General features: G+C 36.8%; 1 protein-coding gene across 35 annotated transcripts in view; it reads right to left on the bottom strand.

Moving 5' to 3' along the window:
- The window catches only part of Nrxn1 (neurexin 1), a 1,067,728-nt gene that overhangs the window by 161,231 nt on the left and 884,116 nt on the right, over window positions 1-22,381 (bottom strand). For all 35 annotated transcript variants that reach the window (XM_037198226.1, XM_037198233.1, XM_028893236.2 and 32 more), the window contains one exon: window positions 18,516-18,687. In XM_037198226.1, the coding sequence (XP_037054121.1) occupies window positions 18,516-18,687 (172 nt within the window). The remainder of the gene's footprint in view (window positions 1-18,515; window positions 18,688-22,381) is intronic.

Below are 22,381 nucleotides of genomic sequence, written 5' to 3'. Positions count from 1 at the left end.
TATTTCTGGGGATTTCTATCTAATATTTTCAGACCAAAGTTGACTGTTGGTAACCCAGCTACAGAATACATAACCACAATAAAGAGGGAATACTGTATACACATGCTTAGAGAGATTGACATTTATAGCACTAAACTATTTTATTTAACATGGGGAGGTATTTTTGTTATGTATTTGCAATTTACTTGGTTTTAACTAATTACAAATTGTTTCAAACTAATAGCTGTTAAGTTTCAAACAACCTCATGAGATATGCGTTATTATTACTATGTCCATAGAGAGTATTGCAAAGTACAGTAATTAATACCTGAATTGGGATCAAAATCCAAGTAGTGGGGTCCTGACCATTCAGTCTTAACTGTTACAATATCTCAACTTTAATCTTGCTTTAAACCTGTAACATAGGTCTACCATTTGGTCATGTAGGCCATGGTCCCTACTTCTTATAACAATTTTGGTGTTTAAAAGTGGATACAAGTTGGACCTGGTACCTAATTATTTGCATCTACACAAACAATAACAAGCTTTGGGAAACGGCATTATTATAAAGCATGTTGTAAATCAAAAGGACCTCAGGCTAGCCTTCAAGGATTTGAACTGAAGCAGTAAACATTAGTTATAGAGTTGCTATGTATCTCACTGGCAGAGAACCTCTCTGGTACATAAAGTCTCTGGTTTTAATTTCCCAACATGTAAAAAATAAATGACAATAATTGGTATTACAGCTCCCATATTTTAAAAAATTGGGAATAAAACCCCCACTAAATTGTTTTATCTCAACCCCCAACTCCAGGCACTTCCTGAAAATGCATAGGCTATTCCAACTAGGGAAACAGGTAGGCTAACTCCAGATCTTTACCTTTCCCTCCTCTCTTCTAAATCCAATTCCCCAGTCTCCTTCCAAGCTTTATAGCGTATTACCTGCAGCCAGTCCTTCCCCCTACTGCCCTGCCTCCAGTGGATCACACGGATTTTCCCTCCAAATTTCCTTCCTCCCACTCATTGCTTTATCACAGGCCCAACTTCAACAGGCATTTCCTGGGAACCAAGAGTCTACTCTGGCCAGCTTTGCAGGCAGGCTAATTGTAGATCTTTCCCTCTCCCTCCATCCCTACAAGTCCTATGCCTTAGTCTCATTTCCTATGGAAGACCTCCTCCTCCAGCCTCTCCTCAGTCTCTGCCCCCATTCCCAAGGACTAAGAAGATCCTAATGGAGCACACTACTTTCCTCCCTTCTGTGGATACCCCCTTAACATTATCCCTCCTACACATCCACATTTCTATGTGTCAGCTCCCAATACCTAAAAACACATTTTACCTGGAACCCTCAGTGACCATACCTATCAGGATTCCAGAAAAATTGCCTAACAACAACACACAGACACCCACTCCCCCTAAGAACCATAGAGGGCAGCAGAAATCCAGGGGCAGGGGCAACACACACAACAAAGGAATGACCAGATATGGACACCTGGAATTGCAATTTTCACAAATCCAGATGCCTAGACACCAGCGTAAAAACATGATCAATAACAGGCAGGACAATGTGTCTCCTCCAGAGCCCAGAAACCCTACTACAGCAGGCAGGTCCTGAGCACAAGACAAAAACTTTAAATCGTCTCTCTCTATTAAAATATATATAGGATAGAGATCCTTAAAGAGGAAACAAATACATGAAAACATAAACAGTAGAAGGAAAGAAACAGAATTAATAAATAAAACCCAAACTGAGAGAAATATAGAAATGAAAATTCAGGAAGTTGAACAGGAATCTCAGAGGCAATCACCAACAGAGTCCAAGAGATGGAAGGGAGACTCTCAGGCCCTGAAGACAAAGGATACTTTTGTCAAAAAAAAAAAATGTTCAATCTAAGAACAATTCTGGCACAAAACTTCCAGAAGTCTTGGACATTATGAAAAGACAAATTGAAGAATAATAGGAATAGAGGAAGGAGAAGAAACTCAAGTCAAACACACAGAAAATATTTTCAATGAAATTCTAGGAGTGGGACCAGGATCTGTCCCTGGTGCATGAGCTGGCCTTTTGGAACCTATTCCCTACGGTGGGATGCCTCACTCAGTCTTGATGCAACAGGGAGGAGACTGGTCCTATCTCAACTTGATATGCCATGCTTTGTTAACTCCAATGTGAGGCCTTACCCTTCCTGAGGAGTGGATGGGAGTATGTCAAGGAGGGGAGGGGAGGGAAGGGGAGGAAATGGGAGGAAAGGATGGAGGGGAAACTGTGGCTGATATGTAAAATAAATTTAAAAATACTTAAAAAATCATAGAAGAAAATTACCCTAACATAAAGGAGATACCAATCAATTCAGAAGTATACAGAACAAAAAAATAAGCTTACTGAATAAGAAAAGAAAGTCCCCTTAGTACATAAGAAGCAAAACATTGAGTGTACAGAATGCAGAAAGAATACCAAAAGATATAAGAGAAAAAGACCTAACATATAAAGCCAGACCTATTAGAATAGCACCTGACTCCCTGTGTAAACATCAAAAGCCAGAAAGGCCTGGATAGATTGTCTACAGATTTTAAGAGACCACAGATGCCAGTCCAGACTACTTTACCTAGAAAAACTTTAAATAAGAATAGATGGAGAAAAGAAGATATGCCGTAGGGGAAAAAAACAATACCAAAACAAAAAACAAATTTAAACAATATCTATCTACAAATCCAGCCCTATAAAAGGGACTAGAAGAAAAACTCCAACCTAAAGAGGTTAACCACACCCAAGAACACACTAGGAATAAATAATCCCAAAACCATCAAATCAAAAGATAACACACACAATAAATAAATAAATAAATAAATAAATAATAGGCCCTCACATCCACAATCACCACTAAAACAAGACAATAGCAGGAAACCACAAATACCATTCATTGATATTTCTCAACATCCATGATCTCAATTCTTCAATAAAAAGACACAGAATAACAGAATGGATGTGAATAAAGGATCCATATTGCTGCTGCTGCATCTAAAACAACATGCCTTAACATCAGGGATAAACATCCCCTCACAGTAAAAGGATGGAAGGAGAGATTCCAAGTAAATGGACCTACGAAAAAAGCTGGTGCAGCCATTTCAATATCTGACAAAACAGACTTCAAACCAAAATTCATCCAAAGAGGTAGGGAGGGACACTACATACTCATCAATGGAAAATCCACCAAAAGGACATTGCAAGTCTTAACATCTATGCACCAAACACAAGAGTATCCAAGTTCATAAAGGAAACACCACTCTAACTTAAATCACACTCACAATGGGAGACTCCAATATCTCTCTCTCTCACAGAGAGACAGGTCATCTAGACAAAAACTAGACAAATTCTGGAGCTAACTGAAAACAAACCAGCTACCACCCAGGTCCAGAACCAGGAACATGAGGTAGCTCACCTCCAACATCCACCTCATCTATGAACTGCTGGAGCATATGAAGGGGCCAGTTCTGTAGATTCAGAGCTACAGGATCTCCAGGACACAAGACAACAATAGTATATCCAAGAGGAACCTCAGTAAGAGCCCACTATCTATAGTGTAGCATAAATCAGAGGCCTTGAACCAGACCAATGACTTACTGCAATGAACACGTTCAAGTAAAGATGTATGAATTAAAGGGTACATTGTGTGACTCACTGGGCCACACTATAGCTTTCATGATGAGATTTTTATTATTATTTGTTATTGTTGTTTTGTTTTTTGGGTTTTGTTTTGTTTTTTGGTAGAGGCATGTTGCAAGGGCAGAGAGCAGAAGTAAGGAGATGGGAGGTGAGTGGGATCAGGATGCATGATGTGAAATCCACCAGGAATTAATAAAAAAATTAAAACACACAAACAAACAAACAGATATTTACAAAACATTTCATACAAATATAAAAGAATATCCCTCTTCTGAGCACCTCGTGGAACTTTCTCCAAAACTGACCACATATTAGGAAACAAAGCAAGTTTCAACAGACACAAGAAAATTGACATAACAATCTGCATCTTATCTGAGCACCACAGGTTAAAGCTGGATACCAACACAGAAACAACGAAAAGCTTACAAACTCATGGACACTGAACATCTACTACTGAATGAAAAAAAATGAGTCAGCACAAAAATTAAGAAAGAATTGAGATTTTATATATATATATAATCCAAATGTATGGGACACAATGGAGGAGGTTCTAAAAGGTGAATACAATGAAATAAGTGCCCACAAAAAAATTGTTTCTTGAAAAATCTAATACTAGTAACTTAACAGCACACCCAAGAGCTCTAGAACAAAAAGAAGAACACACACCCAAAAGGAGTAGACAGCAAGAATAGTACAAATCAGGAAGGAAATTAATAAAAACAACAACAACAAAATACACTAAGAAGCATTAAAGAAGATAGGGTTGTTTCTTTGAAACAATCAATAGCATTGACAAACTCTTATCCAAATTAACTTTAAAAAATGGGGAGAGAAGATCCCAATGAACTGAACTAGAAAGGAAATGATGGATGTCACAGACTCTGTGGAAACCCAGAGAATTATAAGGATATACTTTAAAAACCTTTACTCTACCACATGGAAAATCTAAAAGAAACACATAATTTTCTTAATACATACTACTTACCAAAGTCAAATCAAGATCAGATAAGCAATTTAAAAAGACCTATAACCTCTACTGAAATAGAAACAGTAATAAAAACTCTTTCAACCAAAAAAGCCCAGGGCCAGAGGATTTTCACACAGAATTTTACCATGATTTGAAAGAAGAGTTCCAGTCAGACTTTCTTTGGACTACCAGCTCCCAAATAATGACACAGACCTTTTATTAAGTATGAAAGCTTGGCCTTAGATTAGGCTTGTTCCCAACTAGCTCTTATAACTTAAAATAACCAGTTTATATCAATCTACTTTCTACCACAGAGATTGTTACCTCTCCTCTATATTGTACATCTGACTTCCTCTGCTTCTGGCTGGTGAAATCCTCTGGCCCAAATTCTTTCCCTGAGTTCCTCTCTCTCCCCAGAAATCCTGCCTATTCTCTCCTGCTTAGCTATTAGCTATTCAGCTCTTTATTAAATGAATCAGAAGGTGCCTTAGGCAAGTTTGGTAAAACAGTGAGACATCTTCACACGGTGAGATCAAATATTCTGCAATATTTCTCCTTTGTATGTCTAAACAAAAAGGAAAGGTTTAAACACTAACACAGTAGAAATATATATAATAATTATCAAGTAAGAATTACATTCACAATGTCCAGTCCATTTATATTTGGTTAATTGGAGAAAGTACTTTATTATCTATCCTTTCTTGGTGTGTCCACAGTTTTATAACTAAGCCACTTTTTATCGTAACTTGCATTACCATCTAAAAATATCTTTTTAGACCTTAAAATATTTTCTTAAATAAACAACGTAAGCTTTTATGTCCCTCAACCATTATAAATTTGACATCTCTTTTGTGTTTCTTCTTTGAAGCTGGTAACAAAGAAAATGGTAAAACTATAATTAGTTTTCATCAGATACTTGAGAATGATAAAATATTACCTGAGTAAACAGGACATGCAGAGCAAGCAACTTCCAAAACTATGGAAATGACAGAGACAGCTGGCTGCCTGGACATCCATAAATATATATAGGCTGGTTTAACTTAGTAGATTTTTCTACTACTATCCAATGTCTCTCAGTAGTTTTTATTTTTTGTTAATAAAGCACTGTATACATTCCAAATGTCCTATATTATATTTCCCATCCTTACATGTTTATTCTTTTTATGTTACTTTACTCTCTTTAAACATACTATTTTATTATTTTTAACTATTTTTTATATGACTATCTTTACCCATCTTTTCTTTCTTCAGCACCTAAGTACATTTTTTTCAAGTATACTGTACCTGTTCAGAGGTTTTTCTCATTCTGGACCTGGCTTTATGTGGGCTGTGGCTCCAGAAAAATGTTGCAAGGCCCTTCTGTGCATCTATAGGCTCCTTTTGAAGCTCTTGTTAGCACATGCACTGACAGCTGGCTCTGCCAACCTTGGGTCCATGAGAGTGGAGTCTTAGGTCTACAGGCACTGGCTGGGAGCTGTGTTTATCTAACCCAGCTCTGGGAAGTAGCTGAGCCTGTGCTGCAGCCAGCATTTCTAACTAGTCTCCCACAGAGCAGCACAGCAGCTGCTTATAGGCCCTACACATGTTGGATGCCAGATGTAGTCAGACTTATGTGGACTGCCAGCTCCCAAATGACACAGACACTTTTTATTAAGTATGAAAGCTTGGCCTCAGCTGCGGCTTGTTCCCAACTCACTTCTAAAGCTTAAATTAACCAGTTTATATTAATCTGCCCAATGGCTTGTTACCTTTCCTCCATACTGTATATCCTACTTCCTCTGCTTCTGGCTAGTGAAATCCCCTGTGCCAGATTCTTTCCCCAGGTGCCTCTCTCTCCTTGGAAGTCTCACTTATGCCCTCCTGGCTAGTCATTGGCTGTTCAGCTCTTTATTAAACCAATCAAAAGGTGCCTTAGGCAGTTATGGTAAAGCAGTGACACATCTTCACACAGTGTGATCAAATATCCTACAACAAAGAGTTAATTCCAAAGTCCTTAAGTTGGTTCGCAAAAGAAAAAGAAAAGGAACATTGACCAGTTCATTTTATAAGGCCACAATTACTCTGATACTCAAACTAAATAAAGACCCAACAAAGAAAGAGAATTAAAGGCCAATTTCCCTCATGAACAAAGGTGCAAAAATTCTCAATTAAATATTTTCAAAAAACAAATTCAAGAACACATCAAAAATATCATCCACCACTATCAAGTAGACTTATTTTCAGTTATTCAGGGATGGTTCAATGAATGCAAATCTACAAATGTAGTCTACCATATAAACAAATTGAAAAAGAAAACTACAAAATCACCTCATTAAATGAATAAAAGGACTTTGACAAAATCCAACACCCTTAATACTCTTAAAAAAAAGAAGAGTACTAAAGAGATTAAGGATACAAGGGACATAACTCAACATAATGAGAGCAAGACCGTAGCCAACATCAACTTAAATGGAGAGAAACTCAAAGCATTCCATTAAAATCAGAAACAAGAGAAGGTTGTTTATACTCTCCATGTCTATTCAATATAGTACTTCAAGTCTTAGCTAGACCAATAAAGCAACTGAGAGAATTCAAGAGGATACAAATTGGAAAGGGAAAAGTCAAAGTATCTTTAATTTCAGATGATATGATAAAATATATAAGTGACTCTAAAACCGTCAGAAAACTACAACTGATAAATGCTTTTAGCAAAGCATCTGGATACAAAATCAACACACAAAAATCAGTAGAACTCCTGTGAGGGAAATCAGTGAAACAATACCTTTTACAGTCACCTCAAATTAGAGATACTATCTTGGAGTAACTTCAACCAAGCAAGTGAAAGACTTGTATGATAAAAAAAAAAAAATCCTGTAAGATTGAAGAAAGAAACTGAAGAAGAATTGAGAAGATGGAAAAATCTCCGATGCTCATGGATTAGTAGGATTAATAAAGTAAAAAATTACTATCCTATCAAAACCTATCTACAGATTCAACACAATTGAAATTACAACACAATTCTTCATCAATTAGAAAGGACAATTTTCAGCTTCATACAGAAACACACACACACACACACACACACACACACACACACACACACACACACAAAGCAAGAACAATCCTGAATAATAAAAGAGCTGAGTTGGTATTACCAACCTCTATTTCAAGATATATTACAGAGGTATCATAATAAAAATCATATAGTATTGGTATAAAAACAGACATATTGATCAATGGAATCAAATTGAAGACCCAGACATAAATCCGCACACCTATGGATCTCTAATTTTTTATAAAGAAGCCAGAAATACACACTGGGAAAAAAAACAGCATCTTCAACAAATGCTCCTGGTCAAACTGAACCAAAAAGAATCCAAATAGATCCATATGTGTCACCCAGCACAAACTCAACTCCAAATGTATCAGAGACCTCAGCATAAAACCAGATGTATTGAACCTGATAGAAGAGAGTGTGGGGAATAGCCTTGAACTCATTGGCACAGGAAAAGACTTTCTGAACCGAACCCCGTTACATCAGCACAGGCAATAAGATCAACAATTAAAAAAATATGATGTAATAAAATTAAAAAGCTTCTGCATGGCAAAGGACATTATCATTCAGACAAAGTATCAACCTACAGAATGAGAAGAAATTTTTACCAACTACACATCTGATAGAGGACTAATATCCAAAATATATGAAGAACTCCAAAAAATAGTTATCAAGAAAACAAATAACCCAATTAAAATAATGGGTTACAGATCTAGTCTGAGAATTTCAAGTTCATATGGCTGAAAAACACTTAAAGAAATGTTCAGCATCCTTAGCCATCAAGGAAATTCAAGTTAAACTACTTTGAGAGTTCATCGTACACCCATAAGAATGGCTAAGATTAATAAAACGTGACAGCTAGTGCTGGGAAGGATGTGGTGGCAGTACAAATTTATACAGTCACTATGCAAATCAATGTGGTGGTTCTTCAGGAAGATGGGAATCAAGCAACCTCAAGATCCAGCTATATCACTGTTGGGCATTGTACTGGATAGTTTTATGTCAACTTGACACAATATAATGTCATCTGAAAGTAGGAAATGTCCATTAAGGAAATGTCTCCATAAGATAGGGCTGCAGATAAGCCTGTGGGACCTTTTCTTAATTGGTGATTGATGGGAGACAGTCCAGCCCATTGTGGGTGGTGCCATCCTTGGGCTGGCGATTCTGCACTCTATAAAAAAGCAGGATGAGCAAGCTATGAGTAGCAAGCCAGTAAGCAGCACCCCTCCATGGCCTCTGCATCAGTTCCTGCCTCCAGGTTCCTGCCCTATTTGAGTGCCTGTTCTGACTTCCTTCAATGATGGACTCCAATGTGGAATTGTAAGCCTCTTTTTAAATCAAACTTGAATACTAATAATTTGTGCTATGTAATGATTCTGTGTTAATGAACTAATTTAAGTCATTTTACCTATATTGTAATGCACAATATATAGAAAAATGCCTAATATAGAGAGTCACCCACAAATTACCTTTCCAACTCACTGTTGTAGAACCTAGGTCCTCTATCAGGTGAGGATTTAAAGGGTTCTACAGATGTCGAGGATGTGGGGTGAGCTCTGTTCCCTCTTCACTCAATGCCAGCACAACACTATTTTTTTTATTCTGAATCAACTTAGTGGACTTAACCTTCTCTGTAAACTTCATTTCCATAAAGATCAGGCACCATCTAATTGCGACCATTCTGTCTCTCATTCCAGCCAAGCCACCTGTGCATTTTAAAAGCCTCATTTGTTTATTTCTCCTCTATCCAGGCAATGTACTCTGTCCAAATCTTCTGCCACCCTAAGCAATAAAAATAATAAACGAGAGGACTGAAGGCTCCACTCGGAGTTTTAAGATGCTCCAGCAAAGGTGACCCTGAAGAATTACAATGGTGTGTTATCAATTAGTTGACATTATCTAGAAAAATGAGGCAGAATGTTCCTCTGTTCTGCCTAGTTTTATATCTCATAATTCTAGCTAAAATTGTTCATTACAAATGCATATGGTGATATTCTAGATGGACTCATGCTCGGTCTACTCTGTCCTGGATTCTCAATGGCCACTTTAAATCTCTTGGCCACCAGTGGAGATAATGTGCTCAAGATGACAAATTACTTCAATAAAAGTTAGCGTGAGGAAAGTTAAGTCGCAGATTCCTGGGGTTGGGGACATGCAGCTGTTACTGAATGCAGGCATATTTACAAAGCCAAAAGCAAAACAGACTTGAAAATGCATAAGATGAAAGTCTGCCTCTGAGAACTATTCTATCCATGAGGCTAAATGTGACGTAAGATATTCATCACGATAATTTAATTTTAATATACGGCCCACTTAGAGGCTTCTTACTTCAAAAGCTTTGCACATATATTATGTCATTCTGTATTAATTAAGAAAACTGTATAATATTATATTATGAAACATCTTTGGATTGTTACAAAATTGGGCTTATATTGTATAATAAAAATACATTTCTGGTAACATAATGCACATAATGTGCATATATAGATTATTTGCAACAGATACATGTGATTTATTAGTTCCGTAAAGACATGAAGTTCCATCATTTAAAATTCCTTTCTGTAAGAAGTAATATAAAGATAAGTGAGCAAAATATTTTTAGGTGGCAATCATCTCTAAACTTGTAAGTTGACAGAAAGTTGTAAGTGATAAGTAATGAGAATTTGATGTGCTGTTCATTCACTGTCCTAATTTAAGAAAATCTTCGGCAAATCTCAAACCCAACAAATTTATATGAATATCATCTGTTAATTATGTTTTATCAAGATTTATTTTTATTTATTTATTTATTATGGGTATAGTGTGTGTGTGTGTGTGTGTGTGAGAGAGAGAGAGAGAGAGAGAGAGAGAGAGAGAGAGAGAGAGAGAGAGAGAGAGAGAGAGAGAATATGCATGTGGTGGTCAAAAGACAATTTTTCTTCAGGAGGGGTCAGGAGGAATCTGTTCTATCTTTCCACGCTATTTTTGAGGTCAACTGTTGCACAGCATGGTCAAGCTCCCTGCCAGTTCACCTGTGTTTTCCTGCCATGTCATGGTAAGAGTGCAGAGGGACTGGGTTACAGGTGTGAGTCCTGCATCTAGTCTGAGTTCTGGGAGGGGAGAGCCACCAGTCATTAGGGCAGTGTAGCAACTGCCTTTATCTGCTGAACCTTCTCACAAGCCATGTTTTACAAGCTACTACCTAATGCGTTTTATTCTGGAATCTAATCTGCAACCCACAGCACATTCATCTCTCATGTCTCAGCCCCTTCAGATCTGCCTTTCTTTGTCATTCACATGTTTGGCCCTTCTGAAAATACTGGTCATGATTTGTGCTGCCTAGTTTTATGTCAACTTGATACAAGTTAGATGCATTTGGGAAGAAGGAACACTAATTTGGAAAATTGCTCCCACCTGATTGGACTGTGAGCACACCTGTGGTATCATATTTTTGATTGATGATGGATGTGAGAGGGCTCAGCTCACTGTGGGTGGTGCCACCCCGGGGCTGGTGGTCTTGGGAGCTGTAAGGAAGCAGGCAGAGCAAGCCCAGAGGAGTAAGACTGTGAGCAAAAGTCCTTCTTGGCTTCTGTTCCAATTCTTGCCTTCAGTTTCCTGCCTTGGCTTGCTGCTCTGACTTCCTTCAGTGATAGACTATGATGTAGAGCTGTAATACAAAATAGACCCTTCCCTACACAAGTTGCCTTTGGCCATAGAGTTTTATCACAGCAACAGAAAGCAAATAAGGCATGATTAGACTGAGACCATGAATTTTTGTGTATAATATAAAGGATGCCAAAGAAGTGAATTATATCAGCAAGCATATGAGGCAATTATTTTATTTTATATTGTATATATCAGTACCCAAATACGTGGGAAAGGATGGCGTCATTACTGTGGTTTCTTTTAAAGAGAAATTTTTCTAAAATTAAATAACAGAAGTTGGTCTTTTTATAAGAAAGGAATATGATTCTATGTGAGTAAAGGATATACCAATAAGGTGAAGTCATTAGGTAAAAGGTTATTATTAGAAGGTTAAAAAACGGTGGCTGTATTCCACTGAGGGCACATTCATATTTTCTTTTAACTTATCAGCATCTATAACGATCATCAGGAACAAAAGTGCCAGTTCCTAGGCAAATGTACTCAAGGTTGATGTTGAGAGGCAAGTTTGAAGAGTCATATGTACAATTTAGAGTGTAATACAAATTACATGTGTAATTTTTCTAAAGATATTGTGATCTGCTTCATCAGAGTTTCTTTATAGGCTGAAACTCTTAGCAGGTTCAGAAATATTGATCTATATAATGCTATAAGCAAAGATAGTTACTTAACTTGTATACTTCTCATTAGTGAAAAAAATTTAATCATTTTATGCTCTGCCATCTCTTGACCAGGATTTACTAGTCACAATGTGATATTTAACACCTACATATTTTTTAAGTCACAGAGTAAGGAAGTACGCTTCAGCCTCCTGAGTGCTGAGATTACAGGCATGAGTCACCACACCTAGTGAGGTCTTCAGGCATTTATATTGGTAGGGACAAACTCGTATCCACCAACTCATTGTTTATAATCAGCAGGCAGATTCACCAATCTACTGAAGTCTCGGGTGAAAAACTGTTAAAAGTAATTTATCAACATTTTTAGGTACTTTATTCAAAATCATGACAAGGCAATGCACTGATTTTACATAAGTAAATCATGAATGCAATCCTAACACCCCTTTATCATGCTAAAAATGTAAATTGTTTAATAAAGCACACATGGAAAACTTGAAGATAAAAGAGGAAGTTTAATAGGAATCCTGTCAGAAGAATGTCATTTTTTAGGTTATAATATAAGATTTACTTTACTTAGTAAAATTTCATGGATGTAGTGATAATGAATATTGTTTTATATTAGTTGGTTCCTAAGAAATAGAATATGAGTATTTCAAAGAAAGAAGGTATCATTGAAAACTGGCAAAATGGAACAAATGATACTCATTAAATGTTTCAAAATATACTTAATTCTTTTAGTGAGCTCAACTTAAATTTGGCTTCAAATATCAATTGAAATGGAATCAGGAATGGCAACTTATTTTACTGGGCTTTCTCAAGATCTTATGATATATTATTTTCATGTCTTCATTGTAAAACTGATTAAAGTGGGAGGATTAAATTAGTAGAATAAAGCTAGGCGGTGGTGGCACACACCTTTAATCCCAGCACTCGGGAGGCAGAGGCAGGTGGATCTTTGTGAGTTCGAGGCCAGCCTGGGCTGCAGAGCAAGATTCAGAAAAGGCGCAAAGCTACACAGAGAAACCCTGTCTTGGAAAACCAAAAAAAAAAAAAAAAAAAAAAAATTAGTAGAATAAATAGAAAAGACTTTTAATTTATATGTCTAGTCACTATTTACAAAGACATCCAGTAAGAAATAATAATACATATCTGAAAAATATAACTATTTAGGCTATTTAAGCTCAGTCTGCAATAAAGAGTTATCAACAAATTTGTTTTCTAGGATAAAGAATAATTATGTTTTGAAAATAGAAGGAAATGTCCTGCTAGGGCCATCACACTTCTGAATTGTCTTATAGACAAAGAGTAAGTTAGTCTTATGAAAATCTGGCCCAAGTACAACAGAGTATGATACTGCTATGAGGCACGTAGTGGGGAATGAGTAGAAGACCCTTTCATAGAGGTCATGGACAGATCTAAGTTTCCTATATTAGAACATAGCAAGTGTTCCTGTAAATATACAGCAAGGATCAGACAAAAAGGGCTACTCACAGACACACTACAAGACCTCAATATTTCAAATGGAGTTCAGCATTGCTGATTTAATATCCATCACTTCTGTTGTTCTACAGAGACTAACGGCTTCAAAAACATCTATATGATCTGTGCTCTGCAGAGCATGCAGTCCAAATGAGTCCCAAACCCATCAAACCACCAGAGGACCTTCTCCATAAACAAATAAATAGCAAATTAGAACCAACTAATATTTCCCAAAGCAGCAGGAAACTGATATATTAAAATATTCCAGAGCCTAACAAATGTAGGAACAATTAAAATGCCTCAAAAATTTACCCTTTCTCTCATAGTCTTAGACATCTTTGACACTTAGCCGGTAAACTTTAGGGCAGTGTATTTAATATATTGTTTAATAAAATGTTTATTATGCTTTCATATCAAGAATAGCCCGAAAGTCCTAGCAAAACTGAACACTATGAAGAGAGGTATTTAACATTTAAAAAAAAAGTATAGTTTTAGCTACTTGTTCTCAGATTTCACAGAGAACCTAAGAGGAAGTGTGGAAAACTTATACCCATAGATGCTTAACTATGCCAAACACTGATATACTACAACAAATACTCAACACATCCATAATTATATTTTAGTGAAAATTGACAAACAAAGGGCAATGTTTTCCCACTGAAGTTTAATGTAGGTTCTAGAATCTGTTGACAACTACTTAATCACATTTATGTAATTAACCAGAACATGGGACAAGTCTTTTGCTAAGATAGACTTTTTCTCCTCCAAGTCCTTAAAGATTATAATGTGCTAATTCTAATTATCTGTAATGATTTACCTAATTCAGTAATTAAGTTTTTCAAGTAAAGCTTAAAAATAATCAGTGCCTGCTAATGAATGCTACTGATTCAAAAAGTTAGTGTTAAGCAAGTACCTGTGGCTTTTGGAAGAAAGCTGCTCTCATTCCTCGTGTTAGTGTGTAATTCTCAGAGTCTCTGTCTACATCTGTGTCACCAGAAATGGCAGACTGGGGAGTGCATATGCACTAGGGACAATCACAAAAGTCAGGCCCCCAGCTTTAATGGCTGTGCCACTGCTACATCAGTCTTCACCCAATGGTCTCTGTTATTTGAATGTCTGTCAACCCACAAGAGTCAAGCTTAGACTTAGCTATTAACTAGGGGGTGACCTACAGAAAATTAGTTAGCCTGTTCAAGGTCAAATTTGGTTGTTTCAAAAAAATCAAGAAACTGGAATAGAAGGGCTTGGAAGTTTGTTTTCTCTTCTAACTGTTATGACTGCAAATGAAGTAGGCTTTCTTAATTATATCACACACAGCCCAAACTAGGTTAAACACAACCTTAGAAAACAACAAAAAACCCATCATCAAACTTTTAACACTAAATAATGAACTGTCTTAAATAATCAATATATTAATGATGATATGAGTTAAAAAATGAGTACCCAATTCATCTAAATAAATGGGTTGCATTTAAAGGCAATGATGTATGGCTTTCCCATGACCTGAAAGATTTTTATCAGACTTAGTCAATAAACCAAGGATTAAATGTCTCACTAAAACCTATAAGACTTGGAGCAAAGTGGATAGCTAGAAAAAAGTACACAAATCATCTCCGTGAGGTCTTCCTTGGAGCTATTTCTCATTCAAGTCCTTGTGTCCCTGAAGGATTGACTTTGTCACAGCCCTCCAGACCTTCAGATGCTCCTTTCTTTAAATTCCAATAGCAATTGAACTCTACCCCAGTTTGACTATGGTAGGTGCCCAATATCCTTGTCTCTAAGGCCAGCCAATCCAACAGTCAAGAACATTGTTTACCACAGATTTCCAGTTCATTGCTGTCTATTGCCTCCTCGTGAAACACTGGAACATTAGGTTGCTGAATGATGTGAACAGTAAAATGACAGAGCAAGAGGCAGCAATTGAGAAAGGAAAGAAAAGAAGGAGAAACTATCAGAGGAGAAAAGAGAAAGAGGGAAGGAAGGGAAATAGATGGGGTAGAGAGAGGAAACAGAAGGGAGGGGAAGGAAGGGGAGGAGACTGAAAAATGGAAACCTCTCTTCTTTCATTGTTCACTAGTACTTACAATGCATTCTATACTCATCAAGCTTGTTTTTCGCTCATTCTTATTCCTTTCTCTCTAACAAATGAGCTATTTAACAGGTTCATGAATATCTTTCACTCTACATCTCTACCTGCTAATTACACCCAATAAGTGCATACTTGTAAAGACCCAAATTTTGTTCACTGTTTCTTACATTACTCCCTGAAAAATAATCTTTTTTGGAATCTGTTGTGTTGTTTTTTGCTTTTGAATGTGTATTCTTAGTTAAATATTACATAACCTTCATATTGTTGCATATACTATCTTGAACAAATAAAAATTGTCTTGTTGCCAAAGCATGATTCTAATATGTTCCTTGTATACAGTATATATTCTTTATACCTTTATAGATAGGCTAGATGTATTTATGGAAATAAAAATTAATCTTTAGCTTTATAACAATATAAAAGGTATTTTCCACATACTATGGTAGCAAATGAAAGTTTTATTTTCAAAAGTAACTAGTTTATTGGAATAATCTTGAGTTGAGGGCAACAAAATGATGCAAGATTTTGTGGATTAACTTAAGAGGAGGTCTGTTTTCAATGAGAGAGAATATTTTGCTGCATAACTGTAATTAGGAACAAATCAGAGATTAATGATGCATTATATTCTAGAGCTTTAACTGATATACAATAAGAAACAATTTTCTCAACTTTAACTGGTTTGCAAAAATATTATTTCTGTACTTTCTTTCATGCACAGAAAATAATGGAAAAGGGGTTTAATGTTCAGAAATTTCAATATTTATTCTTAAATGTGAATTGTTGGGTTGTAAGAATATTACATTTCCTCCAAAAGAGAATAAAACCTAGTCTACTAATTAGTTCCTCTATGAAAGCCTTCCAGACAATTACAGGGTAATACCACTGCTCAATGCTTTAGGTGCTTTTCATTAAAGGTATAGTGTCGCTACCAGATAAATTGCTTCATATAAAAGCACTTACCACAAAGCCCTATAATGGAAGGTTAAGTGCTATCCTTAATTACTAATTTCAACCCTTATATTTTGCAGTGCAGGCACTTTAGAAGAAAGCAAATATAGTCTGTTGGTTCCATTCCTGCTTCTCTGATTATAGGATTTGGTGGTAAAAGCATTAGTCCAGTGGCTTTTTAATGAATAATAACCTCCCTAAATTTTTAAAATAAAAAATAGCCAAACCACAAGCTGATATAAAAGATATATACTAGACCATGATATTGAACTCATATTTAAAATCACTTTGTTCTAAAAACTTTAATCTTGATCACTCACACTTTGAAATTTATATCCAGCCTCTATGGCTTTGTTGCTTATAAAGGACCAAGAGAAAAGGATGTTTGAGCTTCTCATGTCTTTTCCCCTCATCACATCATGCTAAAGTGTACACAGAGGGGATGATTAGTGCACTGTTAGATGACACATGGTGAAGTCTCTGGGCTCTTTATAACATTAAGTTCTTATGTGCATAATACATTCAGAATTGTATCATGTACAGCAGTTTCTCAGGTGTTTTTATACATATAATATATATGCATTTTTTCATGAGTGCTATAATATTTTCATATGTCAGCCATTACATGTGTCTTTCGCAATAATAACGAACTTTGCTCACTCTTCATTTATTAATATTAATTAAAGTTCTCCTTAGTAAAAGGGCACCTAGAGTACATGCCTAGATATAATAGATAGTAACTATTACATCAACTATTAGACAATAATAGACAACTATTTCTAAATATTTGTTCCTTAATTATTATGCGTTATCAGCTTCTGATCTTTGAATATACTTCTAATGTTTTTCTTCCTTTCCCTTCCTTCCTTCCTTCCTTCCTTCCTTCCTCCCTCCCTCCTACCCTCCCTCCCTCCCTCCCTCCCTCCGTGCCCCCCCCCCTCATTTGAGACATGGTCTCGCTATGTAGCCTTGGCTATCCTGGAACTCACTATGTAGACCAGGGTGCTCTCGATGGTTTCCAGAATACCAACTTGGTAAACCCTCACTGAACGTTTACTACTTGTCAATATTACAATAACTTCCAGACCCACTATTTATTTTCTTGATTTTACATTCTGTCATAAGGAAGTTATTTTTTACATTTAATTAATCAAGTATTTGCAAAACAAAACAGATTAGAACTGAACTGTGAAAATAAAGAATGATATAATTTAGCAAACGCTCAGAAAAGTGTAAAGAATGCTTCCTCTCTTCAGTTTGGGTTAGTTCAGAGAAAACTGGTGATTAATGAATAAATTATTTAATTAATAATTAATTAATCAAATTATTTAAGAAGCAAATAATTCCAATAGAGGAGTTCCTTCTGTACTCATTATTGTTACTAGTTTTATTGTGTAAAATGTAAATTGGTTTTATTTTCTTATTTATACTATGTGATAAACTGTGTGGTGTATAAAAAAAGAACATTTTGCAGACTTCAACTGAGTAACACCATCATCTCTGAGTCCTCATGAATCACTATGGTTAGATGAAAATGAAATGAACTCCCTTTACTCATTGCTGCAGATCTGTGGTACAGTGTTTCTTATAATTGTGGATTTCTTGTCATCTCACTCCAGGCTGCATCTCTGCCTGCCTCCTGCTCTTCTTGCACATTTCATGAGTCTCTGTTGTATGCCACTGTCAAAGGAACAGCTTTATTTGCTCTCAGAAAGAGTGTTATAATATTCCTTCCCTTGGATTTAAATTTTATCTGTTACTTTTGACAAAGCCTTTCCTTTATTCAAATGCAAAGATTCAGTAAAACGCTTTGACACATTGTCCTTTTCATGTGTGCATTTTTCTAGTGCACTGATGTTCTAGATTTTGCAAATGGTAACGTGTGGCTTCAAGTTCATCTATAAAATGCCATTTGTACATGGTAGCAAGAACAGTTTAGGACAGCATTACATTGACATGACTCTAAAGTCTAATAAATACTTTATGGTTTCTCAGAAAAACCACAATTTGAAGAAACGGACGCAAACATTGCTTTGCTTTTCCAGTCGTTTTTCACAAAATTGTTCCCATGTCCATAAACACTTGCTTACCTGCAGGGTAGCGCTCGATGACGGGCCAGCTGTCCACCTGTAACGTGGCATTACCACCACTCCTCGTGAAACGCACGACATGGTATTTCCCATCATTAATGATTGCATTGGATTCTTCAATGGCGATGTCATCCGTCCCAACATTAAACTTAACTCCAATTTTTCCTTGGTGCTGTTAGGAAGAATGGGGATAAGGTCTTACTAAATCAATTGATTATTCAACATTTGATTTAAAAAAATTACATAGCAGGCGTTGTTCAAGAATACGCTTTGGACAACAGCTGCTTCCCTCGGATTTTATTTCTGACAAATTACAAGCAATAGATTCAGGATCTTGACATTTGGGTAAATCTGAGACATCTCTTTCATGGGTAATTGATATTCTGAAAGACACACTTGCAAGGGAGTTGAACTGCCTTTTTCCTGGGGGCCGCCACTGAGAAGGTGCACAGCTGCCGGCTTTAGGGCATGCACTCTAATGCTCTCCTTTTATCTAATCTTCCAATTTCACAAGAAAAACAAGGCTTGAAACCCTCCTTTTTAATAATGAGTGAAATCAGAGAAACGAGATCTGTTTAGAGCCAAATGACAGATGCTCACTATACAAGATATCTCTGTAACAGGGATGGGCAGAGAAAAAGGCAGTCACTAAAATGATTTTCTTAGTCATTAGTTATCAGACCATCCAGATGTTAGCAGCTTAAACCATACTCATTGCCTTTATCTTGCAGATAATGAAACTATGACATAAAGCTGCAATATCTTGTTCAAGGACACACAACTTAGTAAAGACAAGCTGGGACTAAGATCTGATTCCCTCCTTTTTTAGGTTACATCTTAGCTAAAATCGAGCTAGCATAATTATCTAAAATTAACTCTCTCTCTCTCTCTCTGAATTATGCAAGGCAGTATTAAAAATCAGTCTAAGGGTAAAGTTGTGGCTGTTAACTTCAGAATGTCAGCACCTAACGTGCCAAGAGAAACATGTGCCTCTGTCCTCGACCTCTGAGAAGCATTCTCTAACAGCACGGCTGTCATCCCTACCACGAGCTGACCTGATTTTTAAAGCGTGTGGATTTTCATTTAATCAGTAGCACAGGCTACCTGCGCTGCAGGCCCTTGTCAGGGTCCCTCAGCTCATGTCTGTGGCTTGCCTTTCACAAAGCCTCAGTGGAGAGAAACATCATGGGAGAAAGATGGTTGTAAAGGACACACAGCCAAGCATCCCTGAAGAAAATTTAAATCACAAATGAGAAGCCTGAGGTTTGGACCACATAACTTTGGACTTTGGCTGGGTTCTCACTATTAAACTAGGCAGCAAGATGATACCATCAGCTTATAATAGGCAATCTTTTATATATATAAAATATACAAACTCTCAAATAAAACTAGATTAATTTAAGGAAAATCTCTAAGATGTTGTTTGTAACCCTCCTAAATACATTGAAATTCTCCATGCCTCCTGTATTTGTTGTGCACAAAGGATCTTTTATTATTTACTCTGATCTTTAAATTTTTTATTTTATTTTTGGCTTGATAAACAATAAACAATTTGATGTTAAAATGCCACATTTCTTTTCTTTTTCTTTCTTTTTTTGAACCTTTATGTGTTGAAAATGCTCATGACCTAATATAAATTTTTCATTCTGTATTTATTTCTTGAGAATTCCATACATGTATACACTGAACTTTGATGATACCCACTCTTCCTTCCTCCACTACTCCTCTCCAAACTTCTCCCTCCCCAATTTCTCTCCACCCAAATTTATGTCTTCTTATTTATATATGTTAAAAACCCACTGGGTCTAATTACTTCTGCCTATCTGCACATGGTGGTAGGATCACCGCTGGAGCCTGAGCAATCTACCTAGAGCATTCCCAGCACATTCCTTTTATGATAATGTCCATGTATTTGTTAATCACGGAAAACATCACATCACTTAAACTCAACTCTTACGATGTCCTCTGGAGTTATATGTGTTAAGGTTATGTATACGTTTGTACTCAAATATATTTGTTTATTTAAGTATATTAAGTATGCATAAATACTTCACTAAGAAATTTATTAAAATGGCCTGATGGGAATTTTGCTAAAATAATGAAACAACAAGTGCTCACTAAAATATCTAGTATAAAAATGATTAAAACCAAAATCTTTCCAGAGCCCTTCAATAAAAGTCCCATTTTTATTAGATATCTCCTGTTCAACACCTGAATTATTCCAGACATTGAAATGCCTTGCCGTGACATATATTTGAAAAGCTAGTGAGAAATATAGTGGAAAATAAAAATAAGTCCGAATGCAAACTCTATGTCAAAAGTTAATGCAACTGTTAAAGTGATTCTAGCTCCTTTGACTATGAGTTTCTCTTCTTAATGGCTAAACACATATGCAAGATCTTACGTGCCAGCTAAGATCACACATTTAAGCAAGAAACACTGAGATTCAACCCCAGACTCTTTGTCTCCAGAATCCATACTTTTTATTACACTTGCTGAATTTAGGAGCATTGGCTCATTATAGCTCTAGAAAGCAAGTTGGAAAGTCCAGCTGTGGCTCACTACTGAGTTTTACCTCCCTGTAGAAATGCAATGGGGCCTTCAATTATTATTTGAAGTTAGTAGACATGTATCAAGCATTATGTGCTTAAAATAATCTTACAATTCATAATATGCAACTGATGTGTGAATGTTCTAACGTGTGAAGACTGATTCTTTTTGTTTCACTTTCAGCTGAGCATTTGAGGTGATTAATATAAGTTCAAAAAAGTGTTTTTTATGTTACAAAATTAACTGTAAAATTCTCAAGACAAGTGTGTGTGTGTGTGTGTGTGTGTGAGTGTGTGTGTGTGTGTGAGTGTGTGTGTGTGTGTGTGTGTGTGTGTGTGTGAGAGAGAGAGAGAGAGAGAGAGAGAGAGAGAGAGAGAGAGAGAGAGAGCACACTGAGAACTGATTCTCACTCATATCCCAACTTTAGTTCAGAAGAAAAGAAGCCTCGTGATTGGACAGGGTTTCCAGGACAGAGGTGGCATGAGAATTGATTTCCACATCATCCCCTGCAGATGCTCATGCTTTCCTTCTGAGTGCAGCTGAAAGGGACTTTCCTGGAGTATCTCATTTGTACCTCCTGCAGTTTGTTTGAGGCAATCAGAAAACCAGGATTTGGTTACACCTGAGCATGGAGGTAGCCGAGCACCAGGCGGCATTTGTGTGCCAGAGTTGATTAGGGCAGAGGCCACATGAGTGGATCAGAGGCAAGAGACCCTGGGTGGAAGTGTGTAGTAACCTGTTCATCAAGACCACTGAAAAGGCGGGACTGGATGGTAAGGGAAACACAAGACAAGGTACATGGACCCACAGCTAGGGATGCTCAATGCTTGAGGCAGGAAAACTAAATGGGTGTCTGAAGGAGGTGCATTTACCCACCTCTGCAGAATTTCAGATAAGGAGTTCTTTTACTTTTATTTATTTTAAAAAGCTAGCTATTTAAAATCTACTATATGACACAGCTGCACCACTCCTAGGCATATGCCCAAAGGACTCAACAGACTCCCCTGAGACTTGCTCAGCAGTGATCAAAGCTGCTCTAGTCACAAAAGCTAGGAAATGAACCTAATGTCCTTCAAGCAGGCCGGGATAACGAAAACGTGACAGATATACACAATGGAATACTACTCAGCTGTAAAGAAAAACAAAATCATGAAATGTATAGGTAAATGTAGTGGGTAGCCATTCCAGCTTTGATCTGGAAGTTCCAACCCCCATTGAGGCTTCAGTAACTGTCACGCCTACAAGGCAAGGCCAAGAGAGGACCCTGAAGACCTGAGATCTGGATGTGCTGGCTCTCTTGGTTCCTGGACCCTGGA

This window comes from Peromyscus leucopus, chromosome 22 (genome assembly GCF_004664715.2).
Source record: "Peromyscus leucopus breed LL Stock chromosome 22, UCI_PerLeu_2.1, whole genome shotgun sequence".
Taxonomy (NCBI): Eukaryota; Metazoa; Chordata; class Mammalia; order Rodentia; family Cricetidae; genus Peromyscus; species Peromyscus leucopus.
Note: the sequence above shows the minus strand (reverse complement) of the source record. Positions and strands in the feature narration are given on the sequence as shown.